General features: G+C 41.6%; 1 protein-coding gene across 1 annotated transcript; it reads left to right on the top strand.

The window, feature by feature from the left end:
* The first annotated feature begins 8517 nt into the window (after nucleotides 1-8517).
* LOC133894950 (zinc finger CCCH domain-containing protein 43-like) lies at nucleotides 8518-24216 on the top strand. The gene is made up of 8 exons (XM_062335149.1): nucleotides 8518-8588; nucleotides 8670-9275; nucleotides 14494-14577; nucleotides 14745-14930; nucleotides 15039-15101; nucleotides 21752-21856; nucleotides 22008-22274; nucleotides 23538-24216. Exons 2-8 carry the CDS (start codon nucleotides 8739-8741, stop codon nucleotides 24075-24077), a joined length of 1782 nt encoding a protein of 593 aa, XP_062191133.1. The 5' UTR covers nucleotides 8518-8588; nucleotides 8670-8738; the 3' UTR covers nucleotides 24078-24216.
* The last annotated feature ends 2810 nt before the right edge of the window (nucleotides 24217-27026 follow it).

Here is a 27026-nt window from a genome sequence, read left to right as displayed (position 1 = left end):
AGTCTCCCCTCATCATCCTCCTTCTATTCTTTTCCTTCAAGGTATGTAGGGATTCTCCAAAGTGCTCTAAACCATATCTAAGGTATTTGAGACATGTTTAACCAGTTTTTGATAGACAAACACATGCAAGCACATGCAATGATGATTATGCATGCCTAATTACGTAATTAGCATTTTGGGACATGACATGTGTCATGGTCCAACCACTCACAAGCTCCATGACCACTCCACAACAACCATTTGGAGGTACATGCATGACTCCCCACCACCAAGACATCTAGGTGTTGGCAAGAACCAAGAGTAAAAACTATGAATCACTCACTTGATCCAACTATAGGCTAATCACATAGCTATGATGCAGACTAGACCTAAGCTACTACTAATCTAGTCTTTAATCTTGCACTAATTGCCTTGAACTTCAATGATATGATCCAAGTACTCCACTACCTATCCACTATGTGTCTATGCCTTCCAAGTGAAGTGGGAAACCTCAAATGGCTGGTTGGGTTGGGTATTTATAGCCTTAATATAAAAACTAGTAGTTGGAGTGGAATCTTGTTGATATCTCCATTTTCCAGAACATCTAGTCCCCTCATCAGAACATCCCATATGGTGCTCCAACATTGAATATATTTGATCGTTGGACCCACCAGAACTTACAGTTCTATGACCGGAATATCTAATCCATGTGGACACCGAAACATACAGTCTTAACATCCGTTCATATGACCATAACTTCTTGTCAATGCAATCTTCGGGAACTTTTCCAATTCAAGCTACTTGAGTCATTCTAGCTTCTTTTCTTCGATGTCTTGGGTCTTTCTCTGGTCTATTAGAGCTAGCCAACCCTAGTGTACTCACCACTAGTCAACTAGGCTAAACATATTATACCAAGTTATTAAATCCAAACCTCTCTTTATAGTATAGCCAAAGGAAAATAAAACTATCTACACTTGTTATGTTCCTGGCACCATGATCGCTTGTTCTTCATGAAGCTCTTCCTTAACCTTGAATAGCATGAGGTGATTGGTTCCCCAAGTCCATCGTCTAACACATATGACACTAAAACCATGTATTCTAGTAAACCATGTTAGTCCTATTTATCATGTTGACATTAATCACCAAAATTACTTGTACTCTAAACTAGGGCCATTGATCTTACATTTTTCCTCTTGAATTTTCTTTTTCTTTCTTATGGCTGGCCCCACATGGCGGTGAATGGGGAGAATGAGGTTGCTTCTGTGTTGTTCCCATTGAACAACATTGGTAAGGGAACACCATGAATCTATTTGAGCTCACCAATCTAAGTTGTCCCTGAGCTCACCAATCCATGGATGCCGTCCCACACCATGCTGATAAAAAATCATCCACGTCACATAGGGTTGATATATCCTTCCTCCGTAATCCTGAAAGTAATTTGATATTTGTGATAGCATAATGTGAAAATTGAACTTCATCTTCTTTGACTCCATCAACCATCACCTCCATAGCTAACCATAGCTCTGATGCTATGACTGCCCAAGTAGTTTGCACCACTACATGTGCAGGGGCAAGGTTGAAAAGTGGGGGAAGAGCAGGGCCCATGGTGGAAGAAGGATGATACTCGCAGCTTCCCCATCACCCATTGGCCGCCATATTCAAAGGAAACTCTGACCCCCTTCAAGCATTCTAAAACATGATGGCAAGCTTGCAATGGTTGAAGAGCATCTACATTATAGGGTTGGTGCAAAAGTCTTCCTAGAGAATGCTTACATTTCTAGCATTTTGAAACATGATGGTGAGCTTGCAATGGACAAAATGGATCCTAGCCATGACATCATCAATAAAAGGTGGATAATTATCTAGAGCATGACATGGTAACGATGGATACCATATCTATTAATTTTATGTTAATATATATGTGGCTTATGCTTACGACAAATGTTTGCTTTAGGTATTCATTCCAATTAACATCACACGATACCATTGGTACGTAGCAATTGTGAACGCCCAAAAATGCGAGATACATGTTCTCGACTCGCTAGGGCCTACAATGGACCGCAACAACCTCATTCTTACCGTGAGTATTTATAACTTCAATACTCCATTTCCGTTATAACATGATAAGACTGTTTTGTTATTATCTTTCCTCTGATGCTATTGTTTCCATTTAACAGATAAGTGGATTGGAGAAATAAATAAATATTGCATCACAATTGAAAGATCTTAAATACCACAAGTGGCAGAACTTTAGTGTTGGAACATGGCCTACTATAGAGAAATTCCCAGAGGCAATGCAGACTAACGGGTACACTAAAACATTCTTGCTTGCTGAAATAATTACCTTTCATTGATTGATTAAATTAAATTAATATCTGTATGAAGTTTCTGCAATATGTAGCATCTCTTATGGTCTGTTCATGCTAAACTTCATGGAGTATTGGATAGGAGATACACTATCTGATAGTGTGACTCGTGTATTTTAAGCTTGATCATAAAGGTTTGCAACATGTTTAATTAATTATGTTATATTTAGATAACATGTTAATTTTAATTACAATTTTGTAGCGTGATATGATGAATTTCAAACTAAAACTAACAGCAATTTTGTTGGACAAACAACTAAACACGAGGAAAGAACATTCATATTCCAAACATGGCAGCAAAGAAGAAAAAAGTTCAGATGATGTTGTGATTGTAGAAAGTCCTGCCAAGCATGGCAAATCTTTGAAGGCATCACATCAAACTGAAGATGAATCATTAATATGTGTTACTCCCATTGTCATCATGCCCAGAAATGCATTTGAGTTAATAGGTGAGCTTTACAAATTTATCATGTCTATGGACCATGCTAAGACTTTGGAATACATCTATCTAATTACATATAATATGTAGTGTTTATATATATTATTCTTATTTGTTATTGTACCTAATGCAATACATTATTTTATAGGAAAGAATGGATTCAGAGCTCTAAGCCTTAACCAATTAGCTTAAGCCTAAACAAGGTCCATGAAATAATGGATGTGCAAAAGCCTATTGACAAAGATTGTTTCAACATGGGTGTGAGGATGTTCGCTTGTGACGAGATCAACCTGTTAATGGACACCCAATATCCCTACAAGGACCTTTAGTTCTAAGTACGATATAATATATTCATCTAATCATCCTGTTTGCACTTAATCTTATGAGCTCTCTTATTTATCATAGTTGTTGCATGAATTCGATGAGAACCAAAACGTAAAAGGAAGCATGATGTCCAATTGTTGGCAAAAACATTTGATACATGGCTTTGGATCGAGTACAATATTTCACAGTGCAAGTTGGTATGTTTTATCATATTCCGCTGTTTATTTGTTTCAAGGTTTAGTTTCTCTTGACAATAGTGACTATTGTTTGCAAATTCTATTGTTGATATGTCAGCACGGGCATTTCATACTAATTGCATTCAACATGGTGGCTAGAAGTGTATCAGTTTTGGATCCACTGCCTATACCAGATTGGTTTCAAGGACACGAACCCATATTGCACTATCTGTTGAAAACTCTCAAAATTTCTAATAAATTGAATCTAGCTCTAGAAGTAGCAAACCCCCTGTGGATTGACGACATATGTGATTGGCGTTATACAATACCAATTTGTGTTTCAAAGATAAAAGATTGGTAAATTTCTTACAACATTGGTTCTATCAATTAGATTATCCATATAGATGTAACAATTTATTCTTCTGGAGGTTCGACTCGCGGTTCTTTGTTATTAACTTTATGCACACATGGAACGGAAAACAACTACAACCACTATCGGTAAATTAGGAACCGGGGGACCCCGAATCCTGAGGCTAGGCCAGCAATCCGCCACGTGGCGCCATCCCGTGGGGTCACCTCCTCGAGGTAAAGAAGACTAAGTCCCAGGAGAGGGCGCTCGGGGCCACAGTCAGTGGTCCCCGAGTACCCGGGTTCCCCGATAAACTACGAAGACTAAGTGACCGGGAAGAAAGTGCTCGGGGAGGTGAACAGCGACCCCCGAGCACCCAAGTCCCCCGACGACTAGGAGAACCGAGTACCGGGAGAGGTGTGCCCGGGGCTGCGAGCAGTAGCCCCCCGGGCACCTGAGTGCCCCGAGGATTCAACGAAGGAAGTTTCGGGAGAGAGTGCTCGGGGCTGCGAGCAGCGGCCCCCTAGCACTCGGTTCCCCGAGGATCCGTACAGTCAAGACTGGGAGAGAGTGCTCGGGCCGTGAACAGTGGCCCCCGAGCATTCGGTTCCCCGAGGACCAAGAAAGGGCGTTCTCGGGAGAGAGTGCTCGGGGAGGTGAACAGTGACTCCCGAGCACTCGGTTCCCCGACGAGCCAGGAAGCCCCTCCGTCAGTGACCCCCACAGGGGTCCAGCGATGAGGTGTCAGTAGGTGAAAGGCCCAAGGCTGCATTTAAGAGAGCACATGGCCTGTCACCTCCAACTGCTCCCACCATGCTCGGTGTCAGTTCCTGCCATATTCTGGCAGAAGGGCGTGGGGACATTAAATGCACGGGTCTCATCCCGTGCCATCCGGCGCACCTCGGGATAACGTTGAAAGGCCCGAGGTGTTCCGTCTGCCGCGCTGCTGTGGCAGGCGAACAAAGACAACGCGGGCACGCCGGGCTGCTTTGTGGCTGCCCGGTGGGCCCTCTCCACGGCGCCCTTTGCCAATGCCATCATGACGACTGATGACCGGGCGCGGGGCGCATTTTCAACCCCCGTCACTTCGCACAGAGGCTATGATGACGTCCTTTCCATTTATGATGCCTCGGAAGTCGTGCCCTCCCATTCGGGGCATGCTACTGTCAGCGGGTATTTAAAGCAGCCGGTAGCACGGACAAAGACAAGCGAAGTAAGTTGAAGCACTCAGGCTGAAAGAACTTGGCAAGCTCTGCACGGTTGAAGGAGTTAAGGAAGTAGAGAAGATCGAGAAGTCCAAGAGCACCCAAAAGCCAACAGATACACACAGACCGAAGAATAATGAGCCCCAGGTTCTAGGATAGACAAACATTCTTGTAACTAGCACATTCCTGAGAGACATTCTCAGGACATTTATAGCATCCACACAGGAGTAGGGTGTTACGCCTCCGTGTGGCCCGAACCTGTCTAAACCCCAGTGCATTTACTTCATTCCGCACCAGATCATTCCACCCCACGAGCCATCGCATTCATATCCATTTATTTCTCCGGCAAACATATTCAGAATCATCCCCCCGGCCGAATCTCTAAAAAGGGGTCCCTCAGGATCCCTGCGACAGGAGTTAACCCTCCGACAACCACCGATTTGCATCGTGAGTGTTCTCAACGGCATTGTGGTTTACATTAAGCAATTGACCATCGGGTTATGCACTTTTTTTGACAATTACTATGAAATATAATGCGCTTACAGGATGTGCATGAACTAACAAAGAAGTTCTTGGTTAACCTACTGAAATGTAATGGGAATGAATCTAAAGACAACATCCCTAAAGTTGTACAAGAATTTGTTAAACGGATCAGATAGTGCATCATTTTGGAATGAGAGATTAGTTGTGCTATTATTTTTGCTCATGACTAATTGTGCCTCTTATTTTTCTCCTTTACCTATGTTTTTGCTCATGGTTATATACAATTGTAATTTGTGACCATAAACTTATACACCGTATTTTGTTTTAAATTTCGACTCTCACTGCAATGTTACTGATTTCTTGCATGTGCACACTTACTAGTATAAAGGGAGGGAGGGGGTATGTATAGGAGGGGATATGGTCTTATTCTAGACCAGGCAAGTCGCTCATGATATACAAGCATACGTCGCTTCTGATTCCACCGAAGGAAGTCTAAGCCCAAGGAGCCCGAAGAAACTCATCGAGTAGCCTTAGGTTCAGATCTAGATAGAACCCATTGTAATATGTGATCTTTAGATAATACAATCCAACACCAAATAGGACATAGGGCTCTTACCCACCTAGGAGCTTGAGCCTGCATATAGTGGTATCCGTGCGCTTGCGGATTTAGTAGGCATAAGAACCGCCAACACTTGTTACGTACCACCGCAGAAAGCAGTTGGTTGCTTGGCATGGCACAGAATCTTCAATATATGATTTTGTCAAGTCTTGTCTAGTTTTCTAATAGGGTAAAACTGGGTGCACAAGGTACCCTGCAGCCATTGGAAGTTCCATCTTCATCTTGGTAGGTCATTTCCTTGGATTTTGTTGAAGGATTACCTCGACCAGGGATTGCAAATTGCATTCTCAGTACGCGCATGTCATTCCCTTGTGCCATCACTTCACTTCTGCTCAGATTGCCTGTGTTTTCATGGATCATGTGTACAAACTACACGCCATGCCTAAGGCCATCATCTACGATCGAGATTGGGCATTCACAAGACGTTTTTGGCAAAAATTGTTCACTTTGGTAGGCGTCTAGTTTTGCATGAGTATCATGTATCACCCGTAATCTGATGGTCAAATGAAGTGTGTGAATTAGTGCATGGAAACCTTCATCGATGCTTTTGTGCAAGCGTGTTAGTCGAAATGGAATCAATCAGTGGTTGGCCCTGGTAGAATTCTGGTAGAACACCAGTTTTCATTCTTCTTTCGGGCGTTCATCATTGGAGACCATGAATGGCCATGCTCCATGGATTTTGGAGTTTTCTTCAGCTGCTTCTCATATCTCAGATTTACTGAATGGCTCCATGAGCACTCATTCATGACTGAACTGATCAAGCAGCATCTATATGTGCACAGTGAAGCATCAGGCCGACAAGTGCCTCTCCGAATGCCCATTTCATGTTGGTGACCATGTTTTTCTGAAAATGCAGCCTTATGTGCAATCCTCCTTTTGTGCAATCTTCTTTATTTGAACTTCATGATCCAAACATAAATGAGGATGACCAAGAGGTGGCGAATGATATAGTCATAACATGTAAGAAGGAAAACAATTAACCAAGGGCAACGGGAACCGTTAAAGGGTCAGTTCCATGTCCTTTGAAAATTCCTAGGTGGGTGAAAGGAGAACACGGAGGCACTCGAGTGAGGCAATAAGCGAGTACTCTATGGGTTTATACTAGGGGAAATGCAACAAGTGGAGGCACTCAAGTTCCTTGTGTTCTTTTGTGATTGGTGCTTCCTTGATTAAAGCATTCATAAGATGGATTTAGAATCTTGACAAGATGCACTAATCTCTTTCCCCAAAAAACAGGACATGGGCTTTAAGGAATGAGAGAAGCGGTACATGAAGCTAGATGGATGAGTTGATACTACTATGCACCCACCATTGCACCTTGGGAATGTTCTTGATGCACTATTGTCATTAATAAGTGAAATTTCAGATATCAACAACAACATCTATGACCCAAGCCACTATATACTCTATATACTCTATATAAATATCCACGAGGCTCAATACAAAGCCCCATCAATTATCGCACTATATTAATCCTTGTACACTATCATCTTTGTAGATGATGGGCGACAATAGATTGCAGTAGTTGTGTTAGTCCTGCAGCTGTGGAAATAGTGATGGTGGTGTGGCTGAAGGAAATTTGCTACGGATGATGGACCCATGGAGGGATCTGGCAATGGCGGAGCCTTGACCAAGTTCGAAGGCACTGAGCAAGACTGGGTTTTTCTTATCCGCATCTTGGATCTCTACGGCGTACAATCATTTTTGTTAGCAACGATGCCACAATTCCTACGATAAAAATAACTACAGGTACAATGTCATCCCCTTGTGCATCATGGTGCTGCAGGTGGAGCGAAGTTGAGGCACAACAACTACAGGTACAACGCGATCCCCTTTGTGCATCATGGGGCTGCAGGTGGAGTGAAGTTGAGGCACACGGAGGGGAAGGATATAATGTGATTATGGATGGTTGAGGAAATGGCAAAAGCCATTTGGATCAAACGTAGGAAGTGGTGACAACGGGGTGGGTAGTGCAGGGAGAGGAAGCATAGGCAATGGCGTGGGGTGAGAAAGGGAGGAGTGAGGGAGGAGGTGGCAGCGCTCGAGGAGGGATGGCTTGGGAGGTAGTGCAGGGTTCCCAGGAGAGATGGGGGAAGAGGTGGTAGCGGTGAGAGTTGGATTAGGGGATGTGACCTAGGGAGAGAGAATGATGGTGCAAATTGAGGGCCGGGGAAGCTATGATAGTGGCTGGGGGATGTTGATGTAACGGCTGAAATTAGATGGAAATTGAAATATGATTGCTCCTGTTTTTCCATGTGCTTTATTCAGACAAATATACCTAACATGTGTGCGTTGCAACACTCGCTATTTGTTTTGTAGCAGAAGAGAAAATATTGGCCAATCAGACCTTGCAGCATGACGCAGGACTGCTAATTTTCCAGGTGCTTTATCAAGACAAATATACCAAACATGTATGTTGCAACGCTCACTATTTCTTTTGTAGTAGAAGAGAAAATATCGGCCCATCAGACCTTGCAGCATGACGCGGGATTGCTCTTCATCTCTCCCTTTCCCTTTTCTTTGCATGGACCAACGAGCCATAGGCAGTACAGCCGGTACCTATAATGCAAAGAAGCAAGCTTGCCCTCTGCCTTAAGGAAAGAAAGGAGAACAGAAGCACGCTCATCTTTTGTCAAAAGACATTGTTCGTACGTTTTCTTTTCCCCATTTACTTTCTCTTATAGGCACCCATGCTCCTTCTGACTGCTTTTCACTGTGTTTTTCTACAGCATTATTTCACAATATAATTTCCCTCTCTGCTTGGCCGCACTCTCCTCCTCCCCTAAGCAACGCAGAGGATGCGAATCCCCCAGACAACATCACCCAGGCTCCATCACTGCTCCTACCACTACGTGACATTCGGGAGCTGCAAGCACGGGATGAACTGCATATCCCACCACCCTCCGAAGCTCTCTGAACCAGAACGGCGTTACCCTGCCGGCGACCAGCAGGAGCAGGTGCCAGAGTACCCGCAGCGACACGGGGAGCCCGACTGCTCCCACTACGTCAAGTTTGGCAGCTGCAAGTACGGGATGAACTGCATGTTCAACCACCCTCCGAACCCCTCTGTAGCCTTACGCCAAGCCCACGAGAAGCAGGAGCCGGAGTACCCACGGCGCCCTGGGGAGCCCGACTGCTCCCACTACGTCAAGTTCGGCAGCTGCAAATACGGGATAAACTGCATATTCAACCACCCTCCAAACCCCTCTGGATGGCAGGAGACGGAGTACCCGCAACGCCCCGGGGAGCCCGACTGCTCCTACTACGTCAAGTTCGGGAGCTGCAAGCATGGGATGAACTGCAGATTCAACCATCCTCTCCGCAAGCTGGTGATGGTAAGTACGTTTGTCTTTGCACGAACGTAATTATTCTTTGAGAGAAAACTGGAAGAAGAAGAAAATAGATTAGAACTGTGCAGCCAAAACAGCTCGCATGACCTTCATATATATAACGCAAAAATAGACACCAAAAACCAAGACGTGATCAGTTACAAATTACATGCATAGAGAGATAGAATGAAACAAACAAACGAAACAAACGAATATATGTTTCTATCTATACACGTTAATACCCTCCCTCAATCTCATACTGGTAGCACCATGTTGAGATTGCGACGCAGTGAAGCAAAGGAAGGAGCAAGTAGGGCTTTGGTGAAAATATCTGCCGTCTGATCACCGGAGGAGATAAATTGCACCTCCAATGTCTTCTGCGCGACTAGTTCTCGTACGAAGTGAAAATCAACTTCGATATGTTTGGTACGCGCATGAAAGATTGGGTTTGCTGACAAGTATGTAATACCCAAGTTATCGCACCAAAGGATCGGTGGACACGGCTGATAGATCTTCTGCTCTCCAAGCAACGATTGTATCCACACTGTTTCTGCAGTGGTGTTGGCCAAAGCCTTATATTCCGACTCAGTGCTTGAACGTGACACAGTGGGTTGTTTCTTTGAGCTCTAGGAAATGAGGTTGGATCCAAAAAAAACAGCGAAACCACCGGTGGACCGCCTATCATCCAATGAACCTGCCCAGTCCGCATTCGTGAATGTGCTGATGAGGGTGGATGCCGACTTCTTGATTTCCAGTCCTAGTGCAGATATCTAAGTATCCTCTTTACTGCTGTTAAATGCACTTTGGTTGGCGTCTCCAGGAACTGGCATACCTTGTTTACCGAAAAAGCAATATCGGGTCTCGTCAAAATAAGATATTGAAGAGCCCCAACAATGCTTCGGTATTTTGTCACCTCACTAGCTGATCGATAGCTGATCTCCGGCATCCTTAGTGAGTTTATCTGCCACTGCCATTGGAGTGACAGAGGGTTTGCAATCCATCATATTTGCCCGTTTCAGCAGATCCTCAATATACTTCTGTTGAGTTAGAATAATCCGGTCTTGCTTCTGTGTAACCTCAATACCAAGAAAGAAGTGTAATTCACCTAGGTCTTTAATGGCAAAATCTTGCTTGAGCTGAGCCAACAATTTGTTAGTTGCTTCAGGAGAGGAGCTGGCAACATTAATGCCATCCACATATATAAGCATGTAGATTGTGACTTCTTGTGTTTGGTAGACAAACAGAGATGTATCAACCTTGGACACCATGAAACCGAGTTCTTGCAGCTTGGAACTCAGTCGTGCATACCTCTTGGTGCTTGTTTCAATCCATATAATGCCTTGTCCAACTTGCACAAATAATACAGCTTGCCACAGTCTGCATACCCTGGCGGTTGTCTCATGAACACCTCTTCTTCTAGTACCCCATGCAAGAATGCATTCTGAACATCAAGTTGGCATAATGACCACCCCTTGGATACTGCAATTCAGAGAATAAGGCGTACTATCACAAATTTAACCATTGGACTGAACGTGTCTTCATAATTAATGCCATATTGTTGCTTGAATCCTTTTGCCACAAGCCATGCTTTATAGCGATCAATAGTGTCATCTACCTTCTTTTTTACCTTGAACACCCACTTGCAATCTATCACATTCACCCCCTTCCGTGGTGGAACAAGGTGCCATGTTGCATTCTTGAGAAGAGCACTGAACTCCTGATCCATGGCTTGCTTCCAAGCAGGATGCCGCATAGCTTCAATGTGATCAGCCGGCTCAACAGAGCAAAGAAAAGCCCGCTTATTTGCCGGATAGAACACAGTACCATCTATCAAGGTCTTGGGAACACGTATGTTATCTTTGAGTCGTGTCCTCATGGCATGTTGATTCGGCTGCTGTAGTTGTTGTTCTGCACCTTCCAGTGGCAACTCATTAGTGGGAATGAGTCCAGCTGCTGATTGCAACGAGGCAGATGCTGGCTAAGTTGACGTGATGCTAGCAGCACCAACAGAAGTCATCTGTCCGCCGGAGGAGTGAGCAGGTCCAGGAGAATCAACTGGGCTCGCATCAGCGTCTGCAGGCAACTGCACACCACCAGTTGATGGCAAATCATCTATAGCTGCTACGTCTGTAGATTTGCAGTAGCCATGTTATGGCAAATTGGAGGTTTGATAGTACCAATATCCACGTGGTCATGAGGAATAGTTAGAGAAGGTAAAAGAATAGATTGTTCAGTAAAGCTTGATGACATAGGAGACTCAGGTGGTAGTTTGGAAAAGGGAAAATTATGCTCATCAAACACTACGTCTCACGAGATATAAACACAACCAGAGGGAATATGAATGTATTTGTATTCCTTGTGCATGCCGCTATACCCTAGAAAAACACACTGCATAGAGTGAAATTGTAGTTTGTGTTGATTGTATGGATGTAAATGAGGCCAACATGCGCAGCCAAAGGTGTGAAGAAGGGTATAGTCAGGCAAAACACCGAAGAGTTTATGCATGGGCGTGTCGTTCTGAATGACCCGACTAGGGAGACGGTTGATGAGATAACATGATGTGAGGAAAGCCTCATCCCAAAATTTTAGGGGCAAATTGGCTTGGGAAAGAAGGGTTAAACCCATCTCGACAATGTGACGATGTTTGCGTTCAACGGCTCCGTTTTGTTGATGAGTGTGTGGGCAAGAGACATGATGTTCAATGCCTATATCTTGAAAGAAGTTATTTAACTTTCGGTATTCACCGCCCAATCAATCTAGACACAAAGAATTTTCTTGTTCAATAGTCGTTCAACATGACCTTGAAAACGAAGAAATATTTGAAAGACTTCAGATTTATTTTGAAGGAGGAAGAGCCATGTAAACTTGCTGAAATCATCAATGAATGAAACATAGTATTTATAAACTCCTGAAGAGATGTGGGCAGGACCCCAAACATCTGAATAAACAAGTTCTAAAGGACATGAAGAAATAGAAGTCGATCGTGGGAATGGAAGTTGATGACTCGTTCCTTGTTGACAGGCATTACAAACTGGATGTGTAGGCTATCTAACAGAAGAGACTAAATTATTCGAATGCAAAACATGTTGAAGGACTAAAGACGACGGATGACCCAGCCAACAATGCCAATCCTCATGGGAGACTTTGACACTGGAAAAGGCCTGTTTATTCTTGGGGACGATAGGGTAGAGACCACCTTCACATGCACCTCGAAGAAGAATTCTCCTCGTGACCCGATCCTTCACAACAAAATGGTTCGGATGGAATTCAAGAAAAGCATTATTGTTAGTGGCTAAACAATGGACGGAGAGCAAGTTTTTGGTTACTTGGGGCACATGTAGAATATTACGAAGTTTTAATGGTCAAGACAGAGTTTCAAGGAGTGAATGACCACGATGGACAATGGGCAAACCTGAGCCATTGGCGGTGTTGACTTGTTCTTTGCCGTTGTAGCGCTCATGGGTGGTTAGCTTGTCAAGCTATCCTGTGATGTGGTCGGTGGCGCCGGTGTTGGTATACCAGTTGGGGTCAATCGTGTAAGAAGGTGCTACAGATGCTAGTGCAACCATCTTCGTCTCCTCCTCTTGATACGAATGATCAAAACGGTGGTAGCACTTGAGTGCCACGTGACCCATCTTGGCATGTAAGCCTAGCCATGTAGTTGCCATTCTGTTGGCCACCCTGATTGTTGCATGCGAGCTGAGTAGCAGATTGCCCACGGCCGCGACCTCCCTTGCCGCTGTACCAAGGGCCCTTGTCACACGACACAAAGTTCGCCGAGGCTCCCGAGTGTTGCAGATGGGCTTCATTGTGTTCCTTGCGCAACTCATAGCTGATGAGGTGTGAATAGAGATCTCCCAGTGTCAAGGCATCGACCCTCATTGTTACAGAAGTAACAACAGGGTCATAGTCAGATTCAAAGCCGCTCAGGATGTAGGTTGCGACTTCTTCGTCCTGCATTGGATGGCCAGAGGAGGCCAAGGTGTCAGCCATAAGCTTCATGCGGTTGAAATACTCATACATGGACAAGCTCTTCTTGCGGAAGTTCGCCATCTCCATTTAGATCTGCATGACCCGAGCCTTGGATTGTGTGGAGAACATTTTCTCCAAAGCCTCACAAACTTGATGTGCTGTACTCATCAGCAGCACTTGGGCAAGCACGTCCTCAGATAGGGACGAGAGAAGGACACTGAGGACCATCTGATCCTGCAGAATCCAAATCTGGTATGCCGGGTTCGGCACTTGCGTCGTCTCCGTCTCCGTGGTCTGCGCTATCATCAGCGGCGGCGTAGTGATCGATCCGTCGATATAGCCGAGCAGCTGCTGTCCTCGGAGGTACGGCAGGAGCTGCGCTTTCCAGAGAAGATAGTTCTTCCCGGTGAGTTTCACGTTGACAAGATGAGAGAACGATGGCATCGGCAGAACAGCCATTGTAGGAGTCATGGCGGACGCAGCAGCGATCGTGGTCGAGGTAGAACTTGTTGTCATCTCGTTGGAGTTATAATGGCTCTGTTACCATGAGAGAAAACTGGAAGAAAAAGAAAATAGACTAGAACTGCGCAGCCAAAACAGCTCGCATGACCTTCATATATATAGCGCATAAACAGACGCCGAAAACCAAGGCGTGATCAGTTACAGATTACATGCATAGAGAGATAGAAAGAAACAAACAAACGAAACAAACGAATATATGTTTCTATCTATACACAAATCTATTTCTATCTATACACGTTAATATTCTTTATGATAAGTACAACCTGTTGCTTTTTTTGCAACTATGAGTACGATGACTTTGTTTTACTCTTGTTTTAACTTGGTGTTTGAAGTCTTCTGTTTCTGTTTTTCTCTAATTAATGGACAGGAGTACACTATATGTATGTGCCTTTAATATTGCTGAACTTATGGAACAACTCATTAATCTTTTTTTTTCTTTTGCGGGAACAACTCATTAATCTTTGACAGATACCAATCTTTGTTCAAAGTTTGCAATATATTCAGTGAGGGTGAAGATTAAAAATCTTGTAGATTTAGCTTCTGTCCATTATTTATTTTGAACTGAATGATGGATGGTAACGTGCAAGCCCAAATATTTTCTTCACTCTTTTTCTCACTTCCCCAGAAGCATCAGATATTTCAAGACAAAATATGACCATTCCTTACCTTTACAAATTAATACATTATGTTGTTTAGAGAATTCTGATTTTTAATACGAAATGTTTTTCAGCATTTTCCTGGGAGAGCATGCAACTGCAACCACCACGAAGTTGAGAAAGTGAAACTGAACTTTCTTGGGCTTCCACTTCGTCGAGTAAGTATTTCCGGTTCATCTAGTTTATTTTTTTGTCCACTAAAAATTTGACATGATAATTGTTCGATAGGGCTTCCTTCTTCGTATTTTCCTTGCATTGTAAACATATTAGTTCTTTAACGAATTACAATTTTGTTGGTGAAAACCTAATGCATTTTATCTAGCAGGGGACAGGACTGTGTTCATACTACATGCGTACTGGAATCTGCAAATTCGGCACTAACTGCAAGTTTGACCACCCAGATCCTGAACTAGAACAAGAGAATTGGGATGCTATTCAAGGATCCTCTCAACAGAACTTTTACTCGGTGCTTGACCGTGAAGAATTGCATGAGCAACCTGTTCCCTTCATGGTAGTGCATTTTGGTTTCTGGGCTGTCCAATTATTTCTGTGAGCAACAGATGATAACTATGGTTTCCGTACTTCTATGCTATGCTGACTTTGACGTAATTCACTGCAGCTTCGAGACTCGCCTGTTGAGCGAGTCCGTTACACTAGGAACCAACTTCTTCAGCTGCGCGAGGTATTTGTTCTTTGCTACTTATTTACTTACTGTTTATCTGGCTGCTTATTTCGTCATATGAAATTAATTCCTGTAAGTGACATTTGGTTAGCATATCGTGCTGATTTTATTTTAAATTCTTGTGGGAATAGACCAGATAAAAACTCCGGCCTAGGACCCCATGCCCAGGCCGGGCGCTAGAAGCCTGGCTGGTCTAGAAATTTGAAATGGCAATATAGAAATTAAACATCTTGTCGTGCTGGGCACGGTTTATTTCAGGCTCCGGAGGTGCTGACTAGCCCTGGCCCGTTACGCTTATCGGGCCTTATTGGGATAGGCTAGTAAGTTTTCTCTGGTCTATATGAACTACTAATATTAGAGCGATGTCATTCGCTCTCATCTGCCAGCGTTCATGCCCCATTCAGAGGTTGGTATCACATTTTTCAGTCTAGGCATGGTCATGGCTAGGTGCCCCCGGGATTAGTCTCGGGCAGGTGTGGATACAAATACATGTGTGGTAAGTGGGACTGCATATGTATTTGCGTACCGGAGGTCGAGGGCCTTCCGCTCTCTATCCTCCCGTAAGGAGTTAGATATATAATAATGGGAAGATAGGCCAATCCGCCGGCAGGTAAGGAGATAAACTCCAAAGCCACAGCAGGAAACATTTAATTGAAACTACTCGAAGGGGAGGGGTAGAGTACTTTACTGGCACCGATATGGAGCCAAAAGCCGCCATGAAAGAGACAATGATAAACGGCAGCGCTACTCAAGAAAATTTCACCTATACACAGAAAGAGGCCGAAAAAGGAACTGTTCCTTAAAGGAATGAGTCCCTCACATGTCACCAATGCTAGCAGCAAGCCGGAGAAGAAGGGGATGGGCCTGATCTGGCCAGAGTGCAAACAACTAACCTGTGTAATGTAAAGAGGGGAAGGAGGTCTGAGAGCTTCGGCTTTATCTACACATAGCATCCCAAAGTTGAAGGACACCATCATGATGATGTGCATCATAAAATGCCACGGTAAATGGATAAATTCTGGAGAATGTTGTTGCCATAACAATTTTTGTGGAAAGGGTGTGAATTGTGAAATGACCATTTTTCCCACATTCTTTCTGTAAGGGCCAAGATGCCCTGATGGGATGAAACAGGATTTCTAAAACTATTTCGACTCTAAAAAAATGCCTAATTCAATTTCCATCTAAATATGCTCTAGGTATTTCTAGTTGTCTAACGTAACGTAACAAGTTTTGCATCTTAGGTTTCAATCTTAACGACTACATATGATAATTTTAGAAAAGTAAATATGAAAGATAAATGATGCAGTGTGTAAATATGGAACGCAAATGAGTTAGACACAGCAAATTTGATGCGATAACTTTTTCCTGAGGTATCGAAGAGTTGCCACTCTTTGCTAGTCCACATTGGAGCACGATCTCTATGCATGTGGACTTTCTCCGTCTCCTTTGCCACACAAAAGAACTTTGATAGAGTCACCACATATATCTTGACTAGGGTAGCACTTCACCAATTTGGTGTGATGTGCTCCAACCACTTACAAGCTCCATGGCCGCTTCACAACCACCGTTTGGAGGGACATGTAGGACTCCCTGCTGCCAAGACATCTAGGTGTTGGCAAGAATCAAGAGTAAAAACTATAATCACTCACTTGATACAACTATAGGCAAATCACATAGCTATGATGCACATTAGATCTAATATTACGTGAAAAATAGATAAATGAGACATAAAATTAGTAAGGGGTTATAACATGACCCGTCTCTTATGATAAGAGTAACGGGTTGTAGTTGTGACCCATCACTAGTGACGGGTTGTAGTTGTGACCCGTCACTAATAACTACTCAGGAGTGACGGATTATCCTAGGCCGGTCATTAGTGATAGGTCAAGTTTGTGACCCGTCACTAATGACTAACTTATCAGTAACGGATCATCCTAAAGTAATTATTAGTGATGGGTCAAGTTGTGACCTATCACTAATCACCACTTGAGCAAAAGACTTTTAAAGTAATTACAAATCCTGATCTAAACATTTTCGATAATATTATTTTGGCCACGCATATGTTGATGATTAATTCCACCTTTCGTGTTGCAAAAATAAGATGTGGAGTAGAGTGCAACCCCTAGACAGCAAAAGCCAAATTCTTATGGAAAGAAAAAGCAAATTAAAGGCACAATAATTATATATATATATATATATATATATATATATATATATATTGCAAAGTGGAGAAAACATGTATGCATGATTATTAGGATGAGAAAACCCAATCTGTTCATGCCCAATCAATCAAAGCATATGTGCTTGCTTCTCCAAATTTCAAGCGTGAGAACAAGCTTGATATATAGTTATATTTTTTATTTATTTTTTTCTCACCTCAATAGCACTAGAACCAGAACCAGTGCATATTTCTACACAAGTTTGATGTATGGGGTGGCGGCTATGGATACGAACACATGTTTTGAAAATGATGTAAAAACTTCAGGGACCAAGAACTCAATCTTCCAGGTCAAATTTGGCCTAAAAAAATTGCTAAACCTAACAAGATCGGAGAGAAATGGATGTAACTTTTTCTGTAGATATTCGTAAGTAAAAAAAAACCATCAAAATTGGAGTTCATATGCAAAAGTTATGCCTAATTTACTGAAGGATTTCCGGGTCACTTATCAAATTGCGATAGTTTGCATGAAGAAATATTAATACAAATTTGGACAAAGAAAAATTTTATATGTAAATTATAACAAGTCACTTATCAAATTTTATATATAAATATTAATACAAATTTATATGTAAATATTAATACAAATTTTATATGTAAATTAAAAAAATAATTCATTAGTGATAGGTCAGGATTACGTTCCGTCACTAATAATTCAAAAGTGACGGGTCAAGGTTCTGATCCATTACTTATGACCTTCAGTATACAAGCTAAAAGGATAAAATATCCAATGTCTATCATAACCACAGGATAGGTGAGATGGTAAGGGGATATGCGTGTGAGAGGGAGATCGCAGGTTCGATAACCACGGAATGCAAAGACTGAAAATAGTGATAAAAATAGCAAGTGACCCATGGCAAATTGCGATGGGCGTGCGTTGGGATGGCTCGTATGATTTTTTTTTTGCCTTTTGTGTCAAAAAATACGAAAAACGTTCATCAGTCATTAGTAATGGGTCAAGATTATGACCCATCACTTATGATAAGTCATAAGTGACGGGTCGTAACCCTTCACTAATAACTAGTCATCAGTGACGCGTTTATAGTAACGAGTGCAGGAGTTGTCACCTATAATGGTTATCACCCATCACTAAACCTTGCCCTGGAACCCCTTCAAGAGGTAGAAATACTTGGATAGGTCGAGGGACAGGCGCATGCTTGGGAAGGCCTCGCATAGATGTGTGAAAACACTAAGCATGACAATGGAGTTGGTGTTGAGGTGGATGAGTTCAAGGCCATAGAAAGCAAGCACCTTAAGGAGAAAGCTTGAAGAGGTAAAGCGGAAACCGCAGCGGAAGAAATCAAGGAAAACTATGGTCCAGGTGGTCTTTGGACTTGGGATCCTCTGCCCCGCCATCGGTGTGCAAGCGATTAGAGCCCGTCACGTTCTCTATCTTCATTCAACCTATGGCACTGGAAAAATCGTAGGTGGAAGGTTTGTGGGGGTTTTTTTTTTTTGGAGGCAAACGAAAGCGAGAGAGGGACAAAGAGATAATGGCACTACTACAAAAAATGTCATCACCATGGGTTCAAAAATGGTATCACTGTTGATGATGCCATTTTTTAACCAGTTGTGAATAAGTGGCAGTGATACTAGGTACTATCACTACCAGTTTTGGAACTGATAGTAATAAAGATATCACTGTTGGTTGGTGTTACAAGTCAACAGTGATAATCAATCCCAAATGCAATGTTTTTGGGACCAAATTTTTTTTTCACTCGACGAACGAACCCCTATGGCCCTGCGGCTTTTCTGACCTATGATGGACCCCCCGTGACTTCTGTGGTGTCAATTCATTGAATATAGCAATTTACATACCTGAGTAGTTTGTGGGAGTCGAACCCGTGACCTCACCTTTTTGCTCAAATTTTTAGAGGATTATTTGGGCATATCGATTGATTTAAATGAAAAATTTATCAACTAAAAAGTTTTACATCAAATTGAGAGTTACAATTTTTATATAAAGTTTGTCTGCAGTCGATTTTGTATGTCAAAGTTTCTCTCAAATCTATACATTGTTCGCTAAAACAGCCATAACTTTTGCATACAGAGTCTAATTTCAACGTTCGATCTCTACTTTTGAAGCTAATGAGGAGGTGCTTCTTAAAAAAAAATACACGTGTTTACACTTGTGCATTTCTTGACCCCAAAAAATCTCAGAAGACCTTCGATAGGACCTCTAAAGTTTTTAGTTGAAAATTGACCTTCTCCAATTTGCTCGAAAATTTTTAGAGATATAATGCTACATCTGAAAGTCAATGTTGTGTAGATGTTTCATCAATCTAAGTTACCAAACTAATGATAAAAATCTTTGAAGTTGCACTATTTAACTGTGTGGCCCTGTGTGTGACTTTTTCAATCATTCCTACTAGTGTAACACCAGATCCAACAATTTACTTTATGGTTCAATTTATGATTTTCCTTGACATTTTTTAGATGATTATTTGGGCATCTATATTGCTTCAAATAAATATGTCAACCACTACAAAGTTGTAGATCTCGTCAAGTGCTACAATTTTTATATAAAGTTTATCTCCATCTGACTAAGTCTGTAAAAGTTATGAATTTTCAAACATGGGCTGCATTTTAGTATCACTATTGGTTAATAATGAACCAACAGTGATAATCAAGTATCACTATAGTTTTTAATCAAACCAAGATTGATACTTGATTATCACTGCCTGTTTTTACCGGATGGACTATTACTGCTAATGTTTAGTAAGAACCGACAGTGATACATTATCGCTGTCGGTTATTTCGAACCAGCAGTGAAAATGGGGCACGAATGACCTGTCCTGTAGTAGTGCGGGAGGAAAACGACGACAGGAGGGGGTGGGGATGAACATTGCATGGGCTCCCTTTCTCACTTTATGCGGGGTGGCAGACCTCATAAATTGCTCCTCAACTGACGTTGTGGCATGATTCAAGGCCACGATCTCTTGCTTTATCGTCATATCTCATTTAATGCCCGATGCATGCAGGAGTAGTAACCCAGGGACCCGGTGCACTACACCACCATGCACGTGCGTTTTTCCTAGTGTAATCATGATCTCCTATCAGGTAAAAGATTCTAATCACTACCCGAAATCTCCACTGTGACAGTCCAACTAGCAATAAATCCTATCGTCCTTATCCTTTCGAAAGAATGGGATGATATTTTTTCGGGCAACTCAAAAATTCTGCTCAGATGGAATACCTTCTTGAGGACTCACTTGAGAACTTGGAAGCACTCAGAACCCCGAATAGATGATCTGAGGACCGAGATCCCAGTTGAACGTGCCATCCTAATTAGAAACCTGAGTCTTACTCGATGACACGGTCAGACAAAATGCTTATCTTTGCTGACCAAGTATTTTACCTATCGAAGCCTCATTTCACGTACTGGTGGGGGGCTTGATGATGACTAGTATGTAGCTACTATATCCGGATACCCTAGGGTTTTCCGTCACTCTCGGGGCAAATCTCTATCTCTGGGAAAGAGATCTCTAGATGAATAGAAATTGCACATAGGCACCTGGATATCTTGTAAACAACGAAGTTTATCTTCAAGAACGGAAAAAAAGACTCCAGAGGATGTAGTTTTGATGGTAAATTGGGTCGGGGAGAGCTCCAAACTACAGTGGGAAAGACCGAGTATACACCAACCATACTTTGGAGTGATAAGGAGATCCTAACTAACTAAATCAGGCATCTGATACTATGCTGAAAAGTCCCGTTTGGTCACTTTTCAAAAGAAGGATGCACCGCTATTTTATCATCACATCTGGCATTGCTTGATATGGAACAAATTTATTCTAAAACAACAATGTGGCTTCATAGAATTCATATCATTTTAGTTTTTGGATTTATGAAATGAATTAATGTAGCGGTAATATTTATTAGTACACATTTTCTTCTTTTCTCATATTCCTACCTTACCTCGAATTGGAGGGACAACAAAACAAGTATATGGATAATTGAACAATATGTGCAATAAGAATTAATGATTTGAAAGTGGAATTGCAATCTAGCCTACACTCGTAACAGTTTCGTGGGTGATAGCATTTTTTATATGTCTTTGTTAAATGTGAGGAAAGAGAAATGATTTTTTATTTGAACAACTTGTTCCTTTATTTTATGTGTTTATTCCTTTGTGCTATCTGAATTATGGAAAACGTGCTTTATTTTAGTGTAATGTTCCCTTGCATAACATATTGTCCTTCATTGGGATGATATATGATTCCCTATAGAGGAGAACATGACGCTCCTTTTTGGTTGCAGATATGTATGTTTCCCTGAGAGGTGCAGCACAATGTATTCTTATCTATCAATAACTGTTATTACTATTTTGTATTTATATCCAAACATTTGTTTAATTCATTGTATGAACATTTTAATTCTCTTCCTGAATATAATGTGCCATCTTTTCACATTTACATGTTTCAATTATAAGGCTTCACAAATTGTTGATGTACCTAAGGTCATCTTGGAACTCAAGAAAGACATTGATGTAGAACTTCATGATGAAGATCATAGTTGGGCTTACAATGACTGGAATGTGAGAACTCTTCCTTTTTTATCAGAGGCCATCTTATTTCATTTCGTTTGTACTGCTCTAATTTTCATTTGTGTTACCATGTGTTGTCTGTCACAGTTTGACCATTGCAGTTTTTCTTTTCTTTACTATAACAGTTTTTTATGTTGGTTAGGTACAAACTCAGTCATACAATCGCTACGATCTGGCAGACAGCCGTGAATGGCGTTCACATTCTCCACAAACTCAGTCATATAAATGCTATGATCTAGCAGACAGATGTGAATGGCGTTTACGTTCTGCACAAACTCCTGTGGCTGTTAGTGAAGAGAAATCTTGGAACAACATCCGTGAAGAAGAAGAATCCAATGATTCAAGCGGGAAGCAAGAACAACTTTACAAGCATGGTCAATTGTGCTTCCAGTTTGAATCTAATAATCAGGTACTCTTACCATAAAAGCGTCCATATTATTGCTATCAGAAGCTTGACTGAGCTTTCTTGTTCTCTAGAGTTTTGTCATCATATATTTGTAGGATTGGTACCGACTAGTAGGGGAGTGGGGTTTGGTAATGAATAGGCACTTTCAAATTTTCTACGCTCTCAATTGGTGTTCTTAAACTCTGGCTCGTAGAGCTATGGACATGGAACTCAAAGTCTAGAACCTAAATTCAAAAGATAGCAGAAGCAAAGCACTCGAAAACCAAGTTAGTAGGGATTAAAACTCTTGTTATGGCAGTTGGTTCAGCTAGACAACATTTTGTGTTTCGCCAGGAAGGTCTGCCCCCTATTCGTGAAAATCTGCAATCCTTTTTAGCATAAAAAAATCTGACAAGAAGAGAATACTTACAAAATTATTGGTTCATAGCTTCATGTCCCTTGAAATTTGAGCTTTTCTTTTTACCATCCATGCAGAGGTAACAAGAGGTATCACTAGTTATAACGGGGATGTACCAAAAAATGGTAGCTTAATTAGTACCAAATTTTGGACCTCCCAAGTTATAACTTTGGTACTACCTCTCAAGGACCATGAAAAAGCTCTTGATAAATCATATAAAAAAAACTTGATCCTGCAGGGAGAGATGTCCCTTAGGCATTTCTATTAAAGGTCGAGAAACCCCCCGAACACGGCACCTCTACCTACACGCTCAATTACGATTGGGAGAGTATGCAACGAGGCGCATAGGTGAGGGGGATTTTTTGTGAGAACCGGGCTTTGAGGCTAGGCCGGTCGCTCCACAACTGGAGGCGTTACCGCCACGCTGCCCGTGTTCTCAGATAAATCATATAAAAGTTGGGAGCTTTATTAGTTTTACTCCAAGATCCATAAACAATGGGGTTGAGACTCAAAAATTAGGATTCACTCATGAGATGGACCACAACCGGATCATATAAGATGAATTCTCACATGCCATCCCTCTAAAAGCTTTGAATACTTCAAAACTTTTGCCTTATTGGCAAGCTGCTGAAGCAAAAAAATGGTCACAGATCACATTGTTCAGGTACATAGGCAGTTTTTAGGACCCTTCAATTGGGAATACGAGAAAATTGAAAGCCATTGGTGCAAGATTACGGCCCGTATGAAAAAATGACAGGCTGATGGGATGGATCCTAAAAAGAATATCTGCAGTGGAAAAATATGAAGGCATATATTCGTTTTCACCTATAGCTTTACTGAACCATGTTATCCTTACAAATTTTTTTCAGCCAATGTTGGATTGCGAGAAGTTTCGCTTTACACCACTAGAGAATGTCCATGTGCCAAATATAATGTTTGAGAATATGCTGGATTCAAGTTCAACAGCGCCTGAAGCTAATTTGGCTATCAATACTACTAATGGAAGCAAGCAAGGTTCCCGTGATGCAAGCATTATTGGCACAAATGATAAGGATGTTCATAAGAAATCTGAAGAGGCAATGTTAAGTAAATCTTCTAATCAAGAACCAAATTCAACGAAGCCTGAGAAAAATTACATGCACGAAGAATTCAATCATCTGGTTGACCTTGGTGATAATGTGAGCCCAAGCAATTCTTCGGCATTATTGAGGATCAATCGAGTCGGATGCAGTATTTCCGAGATTATGGAGTTAGTTATTGAAGCTGGAGCTGAGGAAGGCAGTGATGAACATTTCATTGCTACCCAATTATTTATTAGATCAGAATATAGGGAAATGTTTCTTACTCATACTACTAAAGGAAGACTTGGGTGGCTTAAAAGGATGTGCCAATTGAAGAAACAACTATAGGCTCTTCGTGCAAGTGTGCCTACTTCTACCCTAAAAGAAGTTGATGAGACCATTTAAAAGTGATGTATTCAATAATGCTACTTAATTTTTTTCTTGGTAATTTATGATGTAGCTTATCAACCCACCTTTATGTTTGATTTTGTTTGATGCATTGAGCTCTTACGCTTTGATTTGTGTTGCTAAAGAGGGTGTGTTGATATCCTTTCATTGTCCCCATTGCCTACGCCTGATTGCTTTCCTTCTTTCGATAAAGGAAGCTTTATTGTCTCTCAATGTCATATCATGATGATACAGACCAAAAGTACACTTTCAACCTCTGTATAGCTAAGATGCAAATGGTGCAACAAAACAAAAATCAAAAGGAAAAAACAAACTATTGGTTTTTGGTGGAGGAGCCTCAATCCGTAGCCTAGACTAACATCCAAACTGGGTAAAAAGCTCCCTGACCACCCGCTCGAAGTGCATGCATGCCATCGTGTCTGGGTCCTCCTCCTCCCGCAGAACAGACCATGTCTGGAGCCAATATGTACATGTATAGATAACCTGCAAAGGAGAAAAGTTCATCTTCTTGTTAAAGATAATGTTATTTCTGCAAATCCATAACGGCTAACAAAAGGTTGCCGCAACCACCATGATTTTGTCTTTCCATTGTTTACTAATACAACGTAGCCAAGTTCCGAATTGATTTGGATACTATGCGGTTGGTAAAGATTCGAAGCTACTTGGACGATAAACATGCAAATCTGGCGAAACAACAGTAAGAAAAGAGAAGCTTAATTGTCTCATTTTCATCACAAAAGAAACACTTCCGACTTTGTTGCCATTGTCTTTAAGCTAGATTCTCTTTTGTTAAAAGAACACCTCTACGGAGGTACCATAGAAAGATTTTAATTTTTAGAGGTGTTTTTATTTCCACAGTTGCTTGTTCATTGCTAGCATTAATTTTGCTATGAATGAGAGCGTGATATAGAAAGTTGTCACAAATTTTCCCAACTAGGTCAAATTCCATCGAAACTCATCACGTTCTTGAGACATATTAATATGGATAAGACGTATTAATTCGTTCCATGCTACCAGTTTATGTCCAATCAGATCCTTATGGAACGATACATCCAGAGGGAAGGACCATAGCACTTTGGCAACTAAGTCATTCTTGTGTCTTGCAATGGAGTATAGGCTTGTGTATTGATCTCTTAATGACGAGTTTCCTAACTAGCGGTCTTCCTAGAACCGGATTTGAGATCCATACCTTAGGATGAAAGAACCAAAACAAAAGAAATCATGTTTCACTTTCATGAGACCAGCTCAAAAGTGGGAATCACCTGGTTTCCAATTGGCTTGGGATAGTGGTTTGGAACCTAGATATTTATTTCTTAGTAATTATTACCAGATCCCTTCTTTGGTTTCTAGTTTAAAAAGCCACTTGAAGCAAGGCCGTATTTTGAACATCTATGTGTCGAATCCCTAAACCACCCTGATATAACGCACATGACACTCCATTTCGCAAGACGATACTTTTTTTTACACTATCGCTTTGCTAGTAGAATTTGGGGCATAAGTAGTCAAGTCTCTTTAGTATGCCTCGTGGAATAAGGAAAAAAGACATCATGTATGTAGGAAGATTACTCAGAACTGAATTAAGAAGGACAAGCCTACCTCCTATTGATAGAAGCTTGCCTATCCAACTACTCAATCTCTTTTCGATTGTACCTTCATCTTGTTCTGGGTAGTAAATATGATTGGAAATATTTCATAGTACTATCACCCTAGAGAATATCATTCACTTTTGCTCCTTGGTACCATTTTATCTCCTCTTCATGGAGGAGTTTAACCAGTTTCTCATTAGCCTATTTTTTTTGCTCCATTTCTTGATCCGTCAACCCTCGTGTCTAGTTTATCAATGATTTCCAAGTGGTTTTTCCTCTCATGTTTGTATGCACCAGCGGTGTTCGCTGCCCAGCCTTTGAGATTACGTCTCAGCGAGCGAGTTGAGTTTATGTGTCCACCGTTGCATGTGTCTTTGGTCTGTGGATGGTCGATTCCACACCTCTGAGACGTGTTTTGTGAATCCCTCATGATTTAACCAGCCAAACTCAAACTTGAAAGGGTTGCGACCCACTCAAGTGAATGAGTCTTCGATGTCTAAGAGGATAGGAACATGGTCCAATAAAGTCATCCGTTTAAGAGCCGAAACTGTGACCAATGGATATTTCGTTTCCCACTCTATGGTAATTAATGCTCGACCCAACTTCTCGAATGTTGGTATCAGTTGGTTGTCGACCTTAGAGTTCGATTTGTCTGAGATCCAAACTATCAATGACTGCATTGAATAGGAAAGGCCATATGTTTTGGAACCTGTCATTATTTTTTCCCTATCGAAACCTTAATATATTGAAATCGTCTCCAATCAACAATGGGAATGGATTATCACGACATGCATTGACAAGTTCTTTGAGGAAGGTAGCTTTGTGATCAGCTTGAGCCTATCCATACACAGCCATAAGGCTCCATTTGAGCTTGTCAACTTTATTTTGAAGATGGAATTTAACCAAAAATTCCCCATCAGAATTGTGGTTAACATTAATAGAAGCCAAGTTGATTCCTAAAAAGATACCCCTGGACCTACCATGAGGAGGTAACACAATGCCACATAATGTCCATACCCCTGGATAGGCGGTTAAGGAACCCTATGTCAACGGCATGCTTTCTTGTTTCTAAGAGAGCAATAAAATTAAGAAGGTAGTCCAAAACATAATCGAAAATAAAATCTGAATTTAGCAAAGTTACTAAGACTTCTACTATTCCAAAACAAGTCTTTCATCGAACACCATTGGATTTTTTTTGTTTTCTTGACTTTTTTGGCCAATTGACCATGCACGGCCTTTTTTCTTATAGGATTGTGATTTGGATTTTTGAGGGGTAGCCTTTAGGTTGGATAGTATGCTTCCA

The sequence above is a fragment of the Phragmites australis genome, chromosome 16 (genome assembly GCF_958298935.1).
Source record: "Phragmites australis chromosome 16, lpPhrAust1.1, whole genome shotgun sequence".
Lineage (NCBI taxonomy): Eukaryota > Viridiplantae > Streptophyta > Magnoliopsida > Poales > Poaceae > Phragmites > Phragmites australis.
The sequence above is the reverse complement of the archived record's forward strand: the minus strand, read 5'-3'. Positions and strand labels throughout refer to the sequence as shown.